Source organism: Cnephaeus nilssonii, assembly GCF_951640355.1.
Source record: "Cnephaeus nilssonii genome assembly, chromosome: 18".
Lineage (NCBI taxonomy): Eukaryota > Metazoa > Chordata > Mammalia > Chiroptera > Vespertilionidae > Cnephaeus > Cnephaeus nilssonii.
In genome coordinates this window covers 46192310-46207671 of record NC_137089.1, presented here as the reverse complement: position 1 = coordinate 46207671, position 15362 = coordinate 46192310, and the positions used below count along the sequence as shown (strand labels likewise).

Sequence of the window (15362 nt, the reverse complement as noted above, 5' to 3'; positions counted from 1 at the left end):
AGGCAAAGGCGAGGAGCCCTCCTGTAGACCCCCAGGAGCGGATGAGGCGGTTCTTCACCTCCCAGAGACCAGACAACCTCTTCTTGACATGGAACCTGGATGAGAAATCTGTGTGGAGTGCACCTGAGCCCCGCCCACCCCCATGCCTTCCTCTTCAAACCGAGGCCACGCCTCCTCGCATGAAATCAGGCAGAGCAATGCATATAAACTGTAGTTGTATTTAAAAACGACTCTGTGGGGCCCTAGCTGGTTTGCCTTAGTGGATAGAGCGTTGGCCTGTGGACTGAAGGGTCCCAGGTTCGATTCCGGTCAAGGGCACATGCCTGGGTTGTGGGCTCGATCCCCAATAGGGGTGTGCAGGAGGCAGCCGATCAATGATTCTCTCTCATCATTGATGTTTCTATCTCTCTCTCTCCCTCTCCCTTCCTCTCTCTGAAATCAATAAACATATATTTTAAAAAAATAAAAAAAAACAACTATATGGGTAAATAAAATGGATTTTCAAGATAAAACAATATATCCACAAAAAATAAATTAATTAAAAACAACTGGGGGTGGGGAGAAAATATTACTCAAAAAAAACAATAAAAATGGCCATTGTAAAGTAGCTGGCTTCCCCCCACCCCCCACCCCCACACACACACCACGCCATGCCTTCATTAAGGTGGACTCTGTTGGTATGAGCTGCCCAGGGGAAGCGAGCAGAAGGCCCGCACTGTAAGGGGCCGAGACCCCAGCCGGACAGAAGGAGCATCCAGTTTCACCGGCACGTTCTCAGGCAGCCCTGGTTTCTGGTGGAGTAGTTCAGTTCAGCAACGTAACAACTCGCTGAGCCCAGTGCCCACAGACAGACGTGCAAGGAGATGGAGACTGTCTGTGGCAATGGTGGGATACTAGCTTCGGCAGAGGCAAGCACCAAGTCCAGTCTAAGCCCCAGACACATCACACCTAGATGAATGAACGGTAAAAGGCACTGGCAATGCCAAAGAGAGGTCCGAAGCAGATCAATCCACTACTGGGGTTTCCAGGATCCACCAACCTCCCCATGAGCTGCTCCCTTCGTGGGAAACTCGTGCATCTGTGACCACATCACATGAGTCTGTCCTTTCTTGGTTATTCCCATACACCTTTGGGGTATAGTGAAACACCGCCGCCCCAATCCCACTGTTCCTTCTACCGAAAAAGTGTGTCATTGTAAGTCTCTTCCTCTGCGTCGTCCCTAGCGAAGTCATTCCAGATGCTTTTCCTTCAAAGCACTGGAATTTCCTTGAACTGGACTTTGATATTCAGAGCAGAAGTCTCTGCCCATTGAGGCTGCCATGTAGATGGTGGAAATGAGGCCAGCACACAAGCAATTACAAAAGCTGTAGCAAGCCCTGGCCAGGTAGTTCAATTACTTAGACTCTAAGCAATTTTGCTACTGTTAATGAATCGTCGCGACCCACAGGTTGAGAACCGCTGCTGTAGAGCCTAAGACCATCGGAAAACACAGATATTTACATTACGATTCATAACAGTAGCAAAATTACAGTTATGAAGTAGCAATGAAAATAATTTTATGGTTGGGGGTCACCACAACATGAGGAACTGTATTAAAGGGTCGCGGCATTAGAAAGGTTGAGAACCACTGGCTTAGAGCATTGTCCGTTTGCATGTTCAATCCCTGGTCAGGGCATGTACAAGAATCAACCAATGAATGCATAGGTGGGTGGAACAACAAAGCGATATTTCTCCCTCTCTCTTTCTCTCTCTCTCTCTCTCTCTCTTTCTCTCTCTCTCTCGCTCTCTCTCCCTTCCTATCTCTCTAAAATTAAAAAAAAAAATTAAAAAATTTTTTCAATGCTGTAGCAAAACAGCTATCCAGACTGCTTGCCCATCCTCCTGCTCCACCCTCCAATCGTCAGTTTCACCAGGAGATTTGGTGCGGTGCTGTGCAGAGAGAGAAACAACATTGGGCGAGGAGTCCAAAGACCCAAGTTCATGGCCCAGTTCTGAGCTGTTTATTCCTGAGTGGCTACTGAAAAACACTTGAGCCTCCATTCTCTCATCTGTAAAATGGAGCAAGTAATATTGGACTTGCCTGTTTCACTCGACTGTTGGGAGGGTGTGGGGGGGAAAGGAGGGAAAACTTCTAGAAAATACACTATGAATAAAAGGGTGAGAAATTACTTGCATAGTTTACTCTGGTGATGAGTACATGGAGGCCACAAGAGAAAATAAAAGGGATCAGTTTTGTAGCCAGCGCTCAACATTTTCCTTCCGATCTTCTAAATGTAAGTGGTTGCGATTGCCCCAGATTTGTTCCAATCTTCGAAGAGATTAAATTTATGGATTTGTGGCATCACATGTCATACCAGCCAATCCTGACCCATATTTCTCCCCATTAGGTGCATGTAACAACAGTACAAAGAGGTGTTGTAACCTTAATTGCTTGCAAAGTGTTTTGAAATCCTTAGATGAAAAAGCTCGGTGAAGTCCAAAGTATTAGCCCTATTAGCCGGCTGTGTGCCCAAGGAGCCATGCCGAGCCTCATCTGGGTTCCTGGGAGCAGGGACACCCTGTGATGTATGTTCTGAGATTGAGGCCTGCCCCACCCACTTTGGGTTTAAGGATCCTATGCATGGATGGCCCCAGACCAGTGATTTTCAACCGGTGTGCCACGGCACATTGGTGTGTCGTAAGAATTTTGAAAACATGACTAATTTTTAAATACCTGACTATTTTGTCAGGGCACTGGCCTCTTTTCCCTTAGATTGTCAAATAAAATAATGGCAACAGCCAGCACCACAGCCGTCTGGTGTGGATGAATCAAAATTTATACCTATTTTTTTGGTCAGATCAGCAAAAAATATATTTTGGGGTGTGCCACGGGATTTTAATAATTAGTTTATGTACCGGGAGATGAAAAGGGTTGAAAATCGCTGCCCTAGACCCGTGGTCGGCAAACTGCGGCTCGCGAGCCACATGCGGCTCTTTGGCCCCTTGAGTGTGGCTCTTCCACTCGCCTGGGCGAGTCTATTTTGAAGAAGTGGCGTTAGAAGAAGTTTAAGTTTAAAAAATTTGGCTCTCAAAAGAAATTTCAATCGTTGTACTGTTGATATTTGGCTCCATTGACTAATGAGTTTGCCGACCACTGCCCTAGACCAACCCCAGCTTCTTCGTTTCCAAGCGTACGCGGGCCTTTGGCCTTCCCCACGTTATCCTGATGTGCCTTTTCCACTTCTTTCCTTACGTTCCTGAGTCATGAGGCCTGAGTGGCACTGACTTCGGTGTCATAGGTCTGCTTTCCTGTGACCTCAGCCTGAGTCCTCGAAAAGGGGAGTGTGTCATCGGTAACTTCCCTCGGCCTCTCCAGTGGAGCCCAGAGTGGATGGCTTAGCCCCTATTCCAATTTTCACATTAAAACTTGAGAGAAAATTCTGTACCACGGTGGGCACCCTTGGAGGGGGTGTCAGGCAGCCACTAGAAGGGGCAGAAGGGGCTCCGGGCGCTGTTTTGTTTTCTTTTAAAATGTTTTATTTTTATTTTTTGTTAATCCTCACCCAAGGACATTTTTCCATGGATTTTTTAAAGAGAATGGAAGGGAAGGGGAGAGACAGAGAGAAATATTGATGTGAGAGACACATCGATTGGTTGCCTCCTTCATGCACCCCGACCCGGGCCAGGGATTGAGCCTGCAACTGAGGTACGTGCCCTTAACCAGAATCAAACCGGGGACACTCTTCAGTCCTCAAGCTGATGCTCTATTCACGGAGCCAAACCATCGAGGCCTATTTTGTTTTCTTGACCTGGCAGCTCGTTATGCCAGTGTGTTCAATTTGTTAAAATTCAGAACTATACACTTATATGTACATTTTTTCTATGTATTTGTTACTTTACAATATAAAGTGTTATTAAAATCACTCTAGATGCTAATTGACTTTAGAACAGTTTCTGAGGTAATAGTAAAGCTATAAACCTAATGAAGTCAAAATCGTTTCTTTCTCTACTTTTGTGATTCAACATGTTTTTTTCTTCCATGTTTATAGAAAAAAAGGAAATGCCTCAATTAGCCATTTAAATGAAGTCTAGTGGGTGGGAAGAGGGCACCTCTCAACAGGAAGCCTTGGGAAGCCTTCAGGGATGTAGGTGGACATCTGAAATCACAGCAAAATCCTGTGCGATGCATATATACATTTTTCTGAGACGTGTCCATAGCCCTCATCAAATTACCAAGGGTCTCTGACCTAAAAAAAAGACCAAGAGCCAGAGGGATTCTTACAGCTCACGGCTTATTTATGTTTGCGCCTCTTTCTAAATCCAACCCATAGCCCTTGCCAACCTGATTCCACCCAATGGGCTTCGCCCATTAAATGAATTTGCCCACGTCAGTTGGAAAAAGTGAATGGGTCCTGCCAAAAGTCATATATAATAATCCTAGCTAATAATCATCATCTGTTTACTTCTGTTTCCCCCCATGAGATCCTAAGCCTGGAGGCCAGATATTGCATCCCCCGGCCTGATACTGTACAAGGCAGAGGCGGGCTGAACTCAAAAGACATTCACAGCGCCGACGTACGAAACCAGATTTATTAAAATTTCTCTACAAGTCAAAAACAGCCGTCTCACTGTTCACATATATACACATGTACAGGAAGGATCTAGTGTTTCTAGCTTTCCGGGCGGAAGCCCCAGCCAGCCCGGCCAGAGCCCTCAGCCGGGTAATGTATCACAGATACAACAGTCGAGCAACCACGAGAGCGCTAGTGCGCCAGAGGTCTCTGTCCTCCCTCTTCTCCGAGTCCCATGATTCTGTCAAGGTAATATTGCCAACAATCATTCACATTTCACGTGGTTTTAGACACGCAGGTTATTCAGACAGACACAGACGACAACACAAGCCTCAGAGCCAAAACAACAATAAAAAATATCGAACATATGTATAAAAGGTAAAATATATGTACAAAGTACACAGTACATGAGGTATACACGGCATTCTTAACAATGCATGTTAGTAGTTTGCCTAGGCGTAGCCCTTAAAAGATGACTGCCTGTTTTTGTGCCATTTCTCAAAATACAGTATGTTTGGTTTACCCGTTTAACCACCTGATTTCAGTCCTGTCCAAGACATGGACTGGTATTTCATCTGTACTTGTTTTTTAATGCAAGTCGCAGTTTCTCTGTTAAGCTCTAGGGAGTGAGTTCCCATCTCTGGAAGCATTCAAACAGAGACTTGGATTCCCGGCTGTAAAAGAAGCAGGAGGGGGGATTTCTGCATTGGGAGGTGGCAGAAAGAGAAGTAGGACCAGGTGACTTCTAAAGACCCTCCCGACTTTGAAGATTTGGGGTTTACTATTTCCTCCAGATGCAGAGTATACAGATGTATTCATGAACCACACCACATTTGAAATATCAACAACCCATCATGCAAAACTGCAGACACACACAATGCCAAGGGCAGACCATATCCATGGAGGGGGAGGGAGAGGGGGTTAAAGTGTAATTCTGGGACTTGGTCTGAGAACCATCCAAAATTCACTTTCTCTGAAGTTTAACGTTTGCTCTTGGGAGAGAGGAGTGGAGAGACTCCGTATCTTTCTCCTCTTAGACAAAACATTCCACCCTGAGATGGTGTTGGGGGAAAAGTAGAAGATAAATGCTAACATATATTTGAGAGGAACCAAAACATCTAACGGTTTCCAAGTGCTCAAATCATTGAGAACCATCTGCAGTGTCTCTGAGCTCAGAGTTCTGGCGGAGCCAGGTGTTCGAATCGCTTGTGACACTTCTCCACCGTTAGCGGGTGCTTTTAGAGCAAGCGTGTCAAACTCGTGGCCGGCAGGCCGCATGGTTAACATGCTTGTTTTAGAGTGAAGTGGGAGATGAGGCAAGGTCAGAAAGAAGGCATTAGTGCAAATGAGATCTTGGCAGGAAACAGAGGAGAGAGTCTGGGTTCATGGTGCAGGCAGGCTCCTATGCTAAAACAGTCCACCCCACAGCGGAGCAGTCATTGCCAAATGTGTGTGAAGGAAGGGTGAGTGTTAAACCAAACTCCCCTCTCCCCCGCCAAAAAGAACTCTCCAATCAGAGAAGCTGAGATAGCGAAAGTCTAGCTACCGAAGACAAGTTCAAAGATGGCAGGTGTATTGGCCCAAATTACTTGTCACCCCGTTAAAGTGGGTTATTGCCCCAAATGCCATTGTGCGATCCACTTCCTCTCCCTTCTGTTCATGTCACTTGGGTACATGCTGTAGGATGTATACTCTTTGCCACCGATAAAAGAGGCAGACCCCCGGATCTGACACAGGGGTAGTCGGCGAGGGCTCGCTGAAAGGGAAACAGCGTTGCAGGGCAGCCAGTCAGCGTGCACGCTGCTCACACCCACCACGTCACTCCACACAGCAGTCCGGGGGGCGACAGTCTTTACGCCATCGCAGGCCGGGCTGGCACCGCGTCGAAGGGCCTGTCCATCTTTGGAAATGGAAATGCCATGTGTGAGAATTCTGAGGTTTCTGAGGTTTCTGGGATTAGCAGAAGAAGGAACTAACGTCGCTGTCCTCCTGGTACTCCGGGACGATCTGGTCTGAAGTTCCCATTTCTGAGTCGACGTACCCAGGTTCCAGGACGGACTCGAACCAGGGGTGGAGTAAGATCTCCGGGGCGGTGAGTCTCTCCGAGGGCTCCCGCCTCAGGAGGCTGCGGATGAGGCACCTGGCTTTGGGGGAGATGTGGTCAGGAATGCAGAACTGTCCACGGCGGATTTTGGAGAAAAGGGCACTGGGGTCTGAGTCATGGAAGGGGTATCGTCCCACCAAGAGGGTGTAGAGCATCACCCCGAGGCTCCAGACGTCCGCCGCCTTGCCAGAGTAGGTCCCCGTGGTGTTCAGAATCTCGGGGCTCACATAGGCAGGGCAACCGTGCTTGTCTGACAGAGCATCGTCTTCCCCCTTGATTATGTGTGTATCTTCCAGGCTCTCCAGTCGAAGTTGGGTTCTGCAAGAGAGGGAACAAGCCATTACTTCCGGGTCAGCTGCTATGCAAAGCAAAGCCCTCCCCACACACAGCGCCCACGGGCACTCCCTGCCCAGGCCCAAGGAATGCCATTTACCCCTTCATCCAGTGAGCAGTGTCCTGCAATCACCAGGACGCGCGTTTCACAAACCAATGCAAATTGCAATAGACGTTTGCAAAGTATGGCGAGAGCGCCTAGGCTGGAGCGTGTGATGCAAAGCCCCAAATACTATTCGTTACGCTGGAGCTAAGGAGATATCTCCTCATAGGGCTTGCACAACACACAGCGTGCACGCTGCAGGAGTGGGAGCTGGTCTCCAGGGAATGCTGACATTTTCTACAAAAGCTGGCGGAGAAGAGCAGTAGATGCTATTCTTCACGGAGGGCCCCAGCATCCTACAAGCTGACCCTGTCCTTATCACACCACTGACGGCCAGAGCTACCGGACCCGCACTTTGCAGTACGGGACACAGAGCCCAGAGTCACTACTGTTGCCCACGGGTTGTCAACACTCCTACTCACACTGATATACACACACAGAGGGACCGATCACGTGCTGGGGAAGGTGCAAGGAAGGCCCATGACATTTACGGAGGTGTTTAATTGCAAAGAGCGCTCAGCCTGGACAGAGAGGCCATATGAGCAAACAGAAGCAGCTGCTTGCAGGGGCCCTAAAACACGCACCCACATGGTACAGCAGCACCTGAGCATATGGACTCTGCATGGGGGCTGACCTGTTCAGGTAACAACTAACATCTGAGAATCTTTAGTCCAAGTCTCCTCTATGAAGCTGCAGGGGCCTCCTTATGTGGATCCAGACACCCAGGTCTCTCGGACCCCCGGGGGGAACCTCTGCTACGTGGTGGCAGCCTGGGCCCCTCTCTGCTTCTCAGAAACAGCCCGTTGCAGTAAGTCACTTGTTGTGAAGTTAGACGCAAGTATTTGGTACTGGCTAATGGGTCAATTCCTTTTCCTCTCAAAGGTCTGGTTGGATTTTTTTTTTTTAATCTTCCTGCCTTCCTGTTCCCTGGAGTGTAGTATGCATGTGCTAACTTCGGTGTGTCCTCAGCCTGACCTCCCGTCGTTATGTAAAATACCCATTGGTTCTGTAAACGGAAAATATGACTCAACCCGCACTGTCTGCCCCTGATTGGCTGCTTTTGCTCTAAAACCCTGCACCTGTGCTGGTTACACGCTAGCGTCAGCCTGCCATTGCTTAACCCTCGGGTTGCCAAACTCCATGCACATGACATTCGCCTGTGCAATGCGGATTTCAAAAGCTGGTAAAGAGGTGTGAAAGGCATGTTTCAGAAAATACATCACCATGTCAAAGGAGCATGTGCCAGGAATTGGAAACTTCTCCATTGCAAACACTTTGCTTTTCTTTGCTAATCGGTATGTTCCAATAATTCTTGCAAGGTCAGACACAAAGCCATGCTTTCTGGTAACTCAACCCAGTACCTTTTCTTTCTTTCCTTCTTTCTTTCTTTCTTTCTTTCTTTCTTTCTTTCTTTCTTTCTTTCTTCCTTTCTTCCTTCCTTTCTTTCTTTCTTTCTTTCATTTATTAAATGTATTAGTGTGACATTGGTCAACCTGAACATACAGGTTTCAGGTGTGGGTTTCTATATTACAAGATCTGTACATTGCCGGTACTTTTTCATAGGGTTTGGAGCTCAGGGTGAAAAAGCACAGCTGGGATCAGCTTTACCTGAATAGCTACAACCAAATAACGCACAGCCACCCCCACAATTCTACAACAATATTGCTTTTCATCTTTCCACAAGGGATGTGGCTCGCCTCTTAAAATCAGGTAAGCTTTATCTCCTGTGGCTTCCTGAATTCTCTTGTCTGAAACCTCAATTCTGAATCGTAAAGGTCTCATTATTCTCTTATCAAGTCCATCTTGTCCTCTATGAGGTAAGCCATGATCTATATTTAGCAACCAATTCCAGCCAACTTCCATTTATTATTCAGTGTGCCTATTTTCTAAAGCCATAACCCAATAAGATGTCCAAAAAGTCACCAGAGAATATAAAGTAATTTTAGGGGCCACGCCTGAGTGAGATGGGACAGGAATGCGGTGTGGAGGAGGGCAGAATTTTGCAAATGCGACAGTCTCGCTAGCTCCTGATACCCTCCAGGTATGCAAAAAAAAAAGAAAGAAAGAAAAGAAAAGAAAACCCACTCGGTGAAAACAAGGATTTGAGGACTTCCTCTGGGAGTCAAGGTTGTGAAGGGCAGGTTGACATTTACCCCCAGAAGAACTGACCTTTCTCACAACAATGGAGAATAAACCTGATCCTGGGGTGAAGTGGTGAGGGCTTCCTGCCATCACATGACATCCCACAAAGCATCAAGGTGTCCCCAAGCCCCATCCACAAGGGTGCAGAACAAGCCAGCCTGGGCCAGGGCTCCTCCGGAGAGCACTCTGGAAACTAACTGGGACAACTGAGCCTTTGGTGTGGTTTTGAGCCAACACACTGCACCTCACTGCTCAACCTGCACCTTCGTTTTGGTTCCGAAAGGCCACAGGAGGGGCTGTGGAGGCTGCTCACCTCTCCTCCGTGGAGAAGACGAATTTCCTAAGCTTCAGGTCCCCCAACACGATGGCCGACTGGTGACAGTGGGCAACGGCAGAGACAATCTGCTTGAAGAGCCGGGAAGCCTCCTCTTCCCGCAGCCTCTTCCGGCTTCGCACGTAGGAGTGCATGTCCCCAAAGTCCTTCTCGAAGAAGACATAGGCCTTGGTTTCCCCAAGGATCACTTCCACGATGCCGGTGATGTTTCTGTGTGACGGCAGCTGGATGTAAGGCCTGATTTTGTCCTGGTAGTGTTTTATGGGAAACACCTGCAGAGAGAAGTTGACCCACTTAGGAGGCAAAAAAAAAAAAGCAGAGGCCACCTCCAAAATCCCAGGCTGGGCTGCAGTTCTCAATCAATCTTTGGGCTTTGGTTGACAGGAGGGTCCATTCATTTATCCCCCTTATCTCTGCTGCCCCACCTTAGGCAACCCCGGCTACTCCTAACACCCCAACCCAGCAACATCCAGGGCTCTGGGCTAGCAAATAGCCAACAGGTTACCATATGGAAGGTTTGGAAGAAAAGTTTTCTACGTAAGTTCCCACCTTCCATGAGCCCATCAGCTCCGAGAGCTGAGGCCCCAAGTCCCGGCCCCCCGTGGTCCTTCCTTGTTGGCAGGCAGCTGCACCAAGTGCCCCCTGGGATGTCCAGGAGCTGAAAAGCGGGCCCTGGAAATGCACAGCCTCCTGTGGGCCCAAGAGCTCAGCACAGAGAGAGCACGGACTGTGGGAGCAGCGACTGGAGCGCAGGCAGAGCCGTCATCAGTCAGAAGGAACAGATGACGCGGAGAGAGAAGACTGACAACGCAGCCTTAAGCAACCTGCCTGCATGAGAGTCTGGCTCGAGCATAAACAGCCTTGAGTGGAAATGCTCGCAGGCGGGATATGGGATCCTCTCCACAGTTTGTTTCATTTGTTTGTTTATCCCTCCCTCCTCCCCACTCCCACCTCCACCTGCACCCAGGAAATGAGTAGTATCTCCACCAAAAAGCTGGCTGGGCTCAGTAAGAACCTTTTGTTTGGCTCAGTTACTCACATCCTAGGACTCAACTGGAAACGGTGACACACGGGTTGTCACCATCTGGATTCAGCTATTATCTGCTCAGAGGAACTGGAAGGGGTTGCACAATGGCCAGGCTCACCCGGCCTCTGAGGCCTGGCTGCTCTGGCGCCAGCTAGGAAAACCTCTCTGCTGCCCCCTGCCTCCCCCTCCGCTGCACCCCACCCATCGCGCACACAGACTCTTCCCCAAACAGCTCTTAGCCCCCCAGCCACCGAGAAGAAAAGACACCCCTCCCCCGTTTTAACTGGGCTTGACCGTGAAATTTCACTCTGGTCGGACAGTAGGTGGCAGCAGCAAACCCAGGAAGGGGTGGGTCAGGTGAGCTGCGGAAAAGCAGAGAGCGACTTTAACTGGGGTGACCCTATCCTTCGGGTGAAAAAAAGGAGAACCCAGAGGGTTCTCAGGATGTCTGAGACCGGGATGTGAGGTCGCGAAGGGTGGCCTGTGGGAGTGGTCTGCGTCTCTGGGCGCTGGAGGATCCAGTTTCTAGGAGTGGTACCTCCTCCTGGATGGAATCCCTTATGTTCAGGAAAAAGAAAAAGAAACAGAAAAAAAAAAAAAAAAAAAAAGCCTGGCCGGCAAATAAAGACATGAATGGAAGTGAGCCTTCCTAGCCGGTGTGGGCTTTCCAATATTTCTACTCCGGGCAAATTCCCCCGCCCTGGCTGCTCTCTGGGGAGAACGGGGTTCTTGTCCCCCCGCGGGTTCAAGCTGGACTCTCCAAGACCGGAGCCCACGGACAGCTGAGCCCGGGTGCCTGGAAACCCGGGCGAGGGAGCTGCCGGCGGCTCCAAGCTCCAAGGAGGCACCCGGAGCAGGGCGTCCTTCCAGGACAAGGGGCGGGGGGAGCGAGAATGAGAGAAGGGGAATGGCATGGCCCTGGAATCCATTTCAATTCCATAACTTATATGGAACGCCATGCGCTGCACAGGGGGCTAAGGAAATACTAGAGAAATAAAGCAAATTGAATACTGCACTTCCTCTTGACCACCGAGGCCCCATGGTATCAGTCCATCGGAAACCCCTCGACCCCCAAACGGTGAACCTGGTCAAACGCTCCCTTACCTGGCTCAAGTCGCTTATCTGCCTGACCCCAAGCTCAAGCGTTGGTGGCAACTTCGAGCCCCCAGGAGCCGGCAGGCGAGACCCCGAGCACCACTGCCCGCCACCGAGTCCCGCACCCCCGCCAACCCCTACCCTCCAACCCCCGGAGCCTACCTTGCAGCGCAGCTCGCGGCCCGTGTGGATGCACAGCGCCCGGGACACATGCTCGCGCTCGGTCAGGGGCAGCAGCAGGTAGTCGGCGATTCGGCTGGGCCCTGGCGAGCTCCCCGAGCCGTCGCCGGAGCCGGGCGCGGCGGGAGGAGGCTGCGGACTGCAGGGAGAGCCGGGGGGGCTGAGGTAGTCCGGGGGGCTGGAGCACTCGGAAAGGCGCGGGCACTTGGCCGCCACGGCCGCCGCGTCGTCCGCGTCCAGGAGGCGCTTGGCCGGGGCGCCCCGGGCGGCCGGGAGCAGCAAGGTCGGGCCGCGGGGCTGCGAGGCGCCACTCATGGCAGAGCGCACGGGACCGACCCGCATCCCGGGACGGGACGGTCCCGGCTTTGTACGTCCTGGGATCCGCGCGGGAAGGCGCTGCGACTTATTCCAGCCCACGAGGGGGAGTTGAAGACGGAGCTGGGCTCGGCCCCCACGGGGAGCAAAGCAAGAGCCGCTCCCGGGAGCTCCGGTTGCACGCGGGGGCCACACAGGCCACGCGTCCGGGGATCAGAGGCCGGCTCGGGTCCCCAGATCCCCGCGGGCTCCGGCTCGGGGCGCCTCGCTGGGGTCGGCCGCCGCTATTGTTGTCGAGGCTGCGGACAGTCTCGGTGGCCGGCGTTCTCGAGGTTTCCAGCCGCGAGGACAGGATTCCGCAGGTTCGACAGAAGGCAGGTCAAATGCACTTCCCAACGCAAGAAGTCCGGAGCGAGAGCCGTATCAACTTTTCCGCGGCGCTCGGGAGTGTGCGCGTCCCGGAGCTCCCGGCGTGTGTGTGAGCGAGCGAGACGCGCTCGGAGAGAGTGACTGAGTGAGCGTGTGCGCCGCAGCGATCCCGGCCAGTGCACTCCTCCTTCTCCTTTTCCTCCACCTCCTCCGCCTCCCGGTGACTCACGCTGTATACACACACACTCACAGGCCGGGCTGTGTAAACAGTTGGGAAGCCGGTTGTGCAATGAGGTGGCTGCGACGACTCGAGCCTTGCCGCCAGCGAGCAATCACCAGAGCGGAGGGGGAGGCTGAAGGTGGGGGGAGCAGAGGTGGAGCTGGGTCCGCGGGGGCGCTATAGGGGTGGCCCGAGCGCTGGGGATGCTCTGGGCAGCGCGCGCTCCAGCGCAGGTGGTGCGTCCCGAGCCGGCTGGGGCGCGCGCGCACACCCCCGGGGCTGGGCTGGGCAGGAGGCGGCGCGCGCCCTCGGGCAGGCCTGGAGCTCACGGCTACCGGAGCCGGAGGAGGGGGCGGAGGAAAAGTTCCCGTGACGTCAGGGTCCCGGGGAAGTGGGCGGGGGGGCGGGGCTGCGGGAGGCGAAGTGGCCGGTGATTGGTGCGCGCTACCATTCACACCTAACACAATGGTCTGCGGGCACGCGCACCGCCGTTCTCTGCACCCGCCGCTCGCTGTCGCCCCGCCGTTAAGCCTTTCGCCCCGGGGATCGCCCTCACCGCCCCGCGCCTAGGAACCTCCGGTTGGAGCCGTGGGCGCCGCCGAGGTCCGGGTGCAGCGGGAGGAAGGGAGGATAGGAAAGGTGATGAATTCCAGAACCAGTCATTCACCCCCACGCGGTAGTTCCGGGGAAGACCTGTGCGTGGTAGTGGATGTGGCTCTTTTTTTCCTTTTCCTGCCCCCCTCCCAGTTCTAATCCTCAGCGTCTGTTCGCTTCCACAAATAGAACCTTCTGTTGGATGAAATAAAAGCAAACACTAGGCCTTCTGCGCTGCCTCCACCTCCACGCCCCTCCCGCGCCTGCCACCCGCCCGGATTGAACGGAAATAGCTTCTCCAGGCTCCCTCGCCGCCCCTTCGCGGTGACTCGCAGAAAGAGCTTCCTGAGCCGCGGCCAGTGGGAAACAAAGGATGTGGGGAGCGGACGGAAGGGGCCCACGTGGCCGCCGCCGGATTCCTGCCCCCTCCCCAGCCTCCACAGCAGGGTCTGGGGCCCGGCGCCAGTCCCGGTTCTGTGGTGGGTGGGTAGGGGAGTGGAAGTCATTCTGGCCACAGACAATGATACTGCCTACACTGAGGCAACCCTGCCAGGTCGTGTGCGTGCATTCGTGCACTGTGGTTTGGGTGAGCATGAAATGTGTTCCAGACTCTGCACAAAGCTCCGTGGGAGGTGGGGGAAGGGGGACACACACCTCAGAATCTGTCATTTTCTTTAAAGAGAGAAGCAGGTCAATTTGGAGTCCTTGCGCTTCTTCTGCTAAATACTTAATTTTCTAAAACCAGGTCCAGACACAAGGATAAATCCTTTCCCATATTAAGTTTCCATTCATTCAACACACACTAATTAAGCATCAACTAAGAGCTAGACGCTGAGGATTAAGAGATGAAAATTAAAATGATGCTACTAGCTAACATTACTGAGGTCCATACTGTTCTTAGCACTTTACACAGATTACTTCACTTGGTATTACAACTTCACTGTGTGGTTTTTGCCCCATGTCACAGGGGAAGAAGCCTGCAAAGAATTAGTTGCTTGCTGTGGTCAAATGGCTAGTAAGTGGTGGCACTTTCAAGCTGGTAAGCACTAGTGGGGACTCCAAGGAGAGATTATGATTTGCAGGGAGAAGAGAGGAAGGACTCCATCTGGACAGCATTTGACCTGGGGACTCGTGGGATGGTGAGACTGTTGCTTAGCGGGGAGGTATAATGGTGGGTGGCTAGACCAGGTAGGGATGTTGGCTCAGAGCCCTGAGTAACTGCAAGGGAAGCAGGGAGCTGAGCCTGCAAAAGTCCTTTGGGAAAACGTAAAGGGCTCCAATGCCATGCTGAGTTGGTTGCACTCGGTCCTGTGGCCAGGAGAGAGCCCACCTGAGGTGTTTGGTCTTAAAAGTTTATTTTGGCCTGACCGGCGTGGCTCAGTGGTTGAGCATAGACTTATGAACCAGAGGTCATGGTTGGATTCCCAGTCAGGGCACAGGCCTGGGTTCCAGGCTTGATCCCCAGTCGGGGGCGTGCAGGAGGCAGCTGATTGGTGATTCTCATCATTGATGTTTCTCTCTCTCTCTCTCTTCCCCTCCCTTCCTCTCTAAAATCAATAAAAAAATATATTTTTTTTAAAAAAATGTTATTTGTGCCAGTGTTTAGATCCACAGAACGGCCAGCTTCGCATCTGCACTTGGACGGCACACGTAGCACGGGCCCTCAGTGTCTTCCTCCAGGCGTGCACCTTCTTCACTGCCTCCCCGGGAGGGGCCGCACCGCCACACGCTCCAGGCGCCAGAATCCCTGACAGTCATTTCTCCTTGAATCCACCCTTTTCCCGTCCCCCAGTGCCACTGGGTCGCTGGGTCCACCTTAGGCCTGTTTGCTGTCAGAGCCATCCCCCGCGCAGCTCCCTGGTGCTGCTGCTTGCAAACGGAGTCCCGTGTTCAGCAGGAGGCCCTGGAGGGCGATGGGTGGGTGGGTGGGAGGAAGAGAGGATTGTGGCTCCTTATTCCTTTCTCTCTCTGCTTGGGACTGGCTACACTTCTTCTG

General features: G+C 52.0%; 2 protein-coding genes across 2 annotated transcripts in view; both read right to left on the bottom strand.

The window, feature by feature from the left end:
* Nucleotides 1-2257: 2257 nt before the first annotated feature.
* The window catches only part of NSMCE2 (NSE2 (MMS21) homolog, SMC5-SMC6 complex SUMO ligase), a 268435-nt gene continuing 255330 nt past the window's right edge, over nt 2258-15362 (bottom strand). Inside the window, exon 6 of the transcript XR_013814914.1 lies at nt 2258-2267. The gene's annotated coding sequence lies outside the window, so the exon portion shown is untranslated. The remainder of the gene's footprint in view (nt 2268-15362) is intronic.
* Nucleotides 4554-13089, bottom strand: TRIB1 (tribbles pseudokinase 1). The gene is made up of 3 exons (XM_079796744.1): nt 11851-13089; nt 9546-9838; nt 4554-6972 (listed from the first exon to the last, which is right to left on the bottom strand). Exons 1-3 carry the CDS (start codon nt 12208-12210, stop codon nt 6507-6509), a joined length of 1119 nt encoding a protein of 372 aa, XP_079652870.1. The 5' UTR covers nt 12211-13089; the 3' UTR covers nt 4554-6506.

Bases quoted from the DNA above. Each gene is read 5' to 3' on its own strand.
- TRIB1 (XM_079796744.1), bottom strand. From the start codon at position 12,210: ATGCGGGTCGGTCCCGTGCGCTCTGCCATGAGTGGCGCCTCGCAGCCC. The intron at 9,839-11,850 runs GTAGGCTCCGGG...TTCTCTCTGCAG, and splicing joins GCCGCGAGCTGCGCTGCAAG to GTGTTTCCCATAAAACACTA. The intron at 6,973-9,545 runs GTGAGCAGCCTC...CCTCTCTTGCAG, and splicing joins GTCTTCTCCACGGAGGAGAG to AACCCAACTTCGACTGGAGA.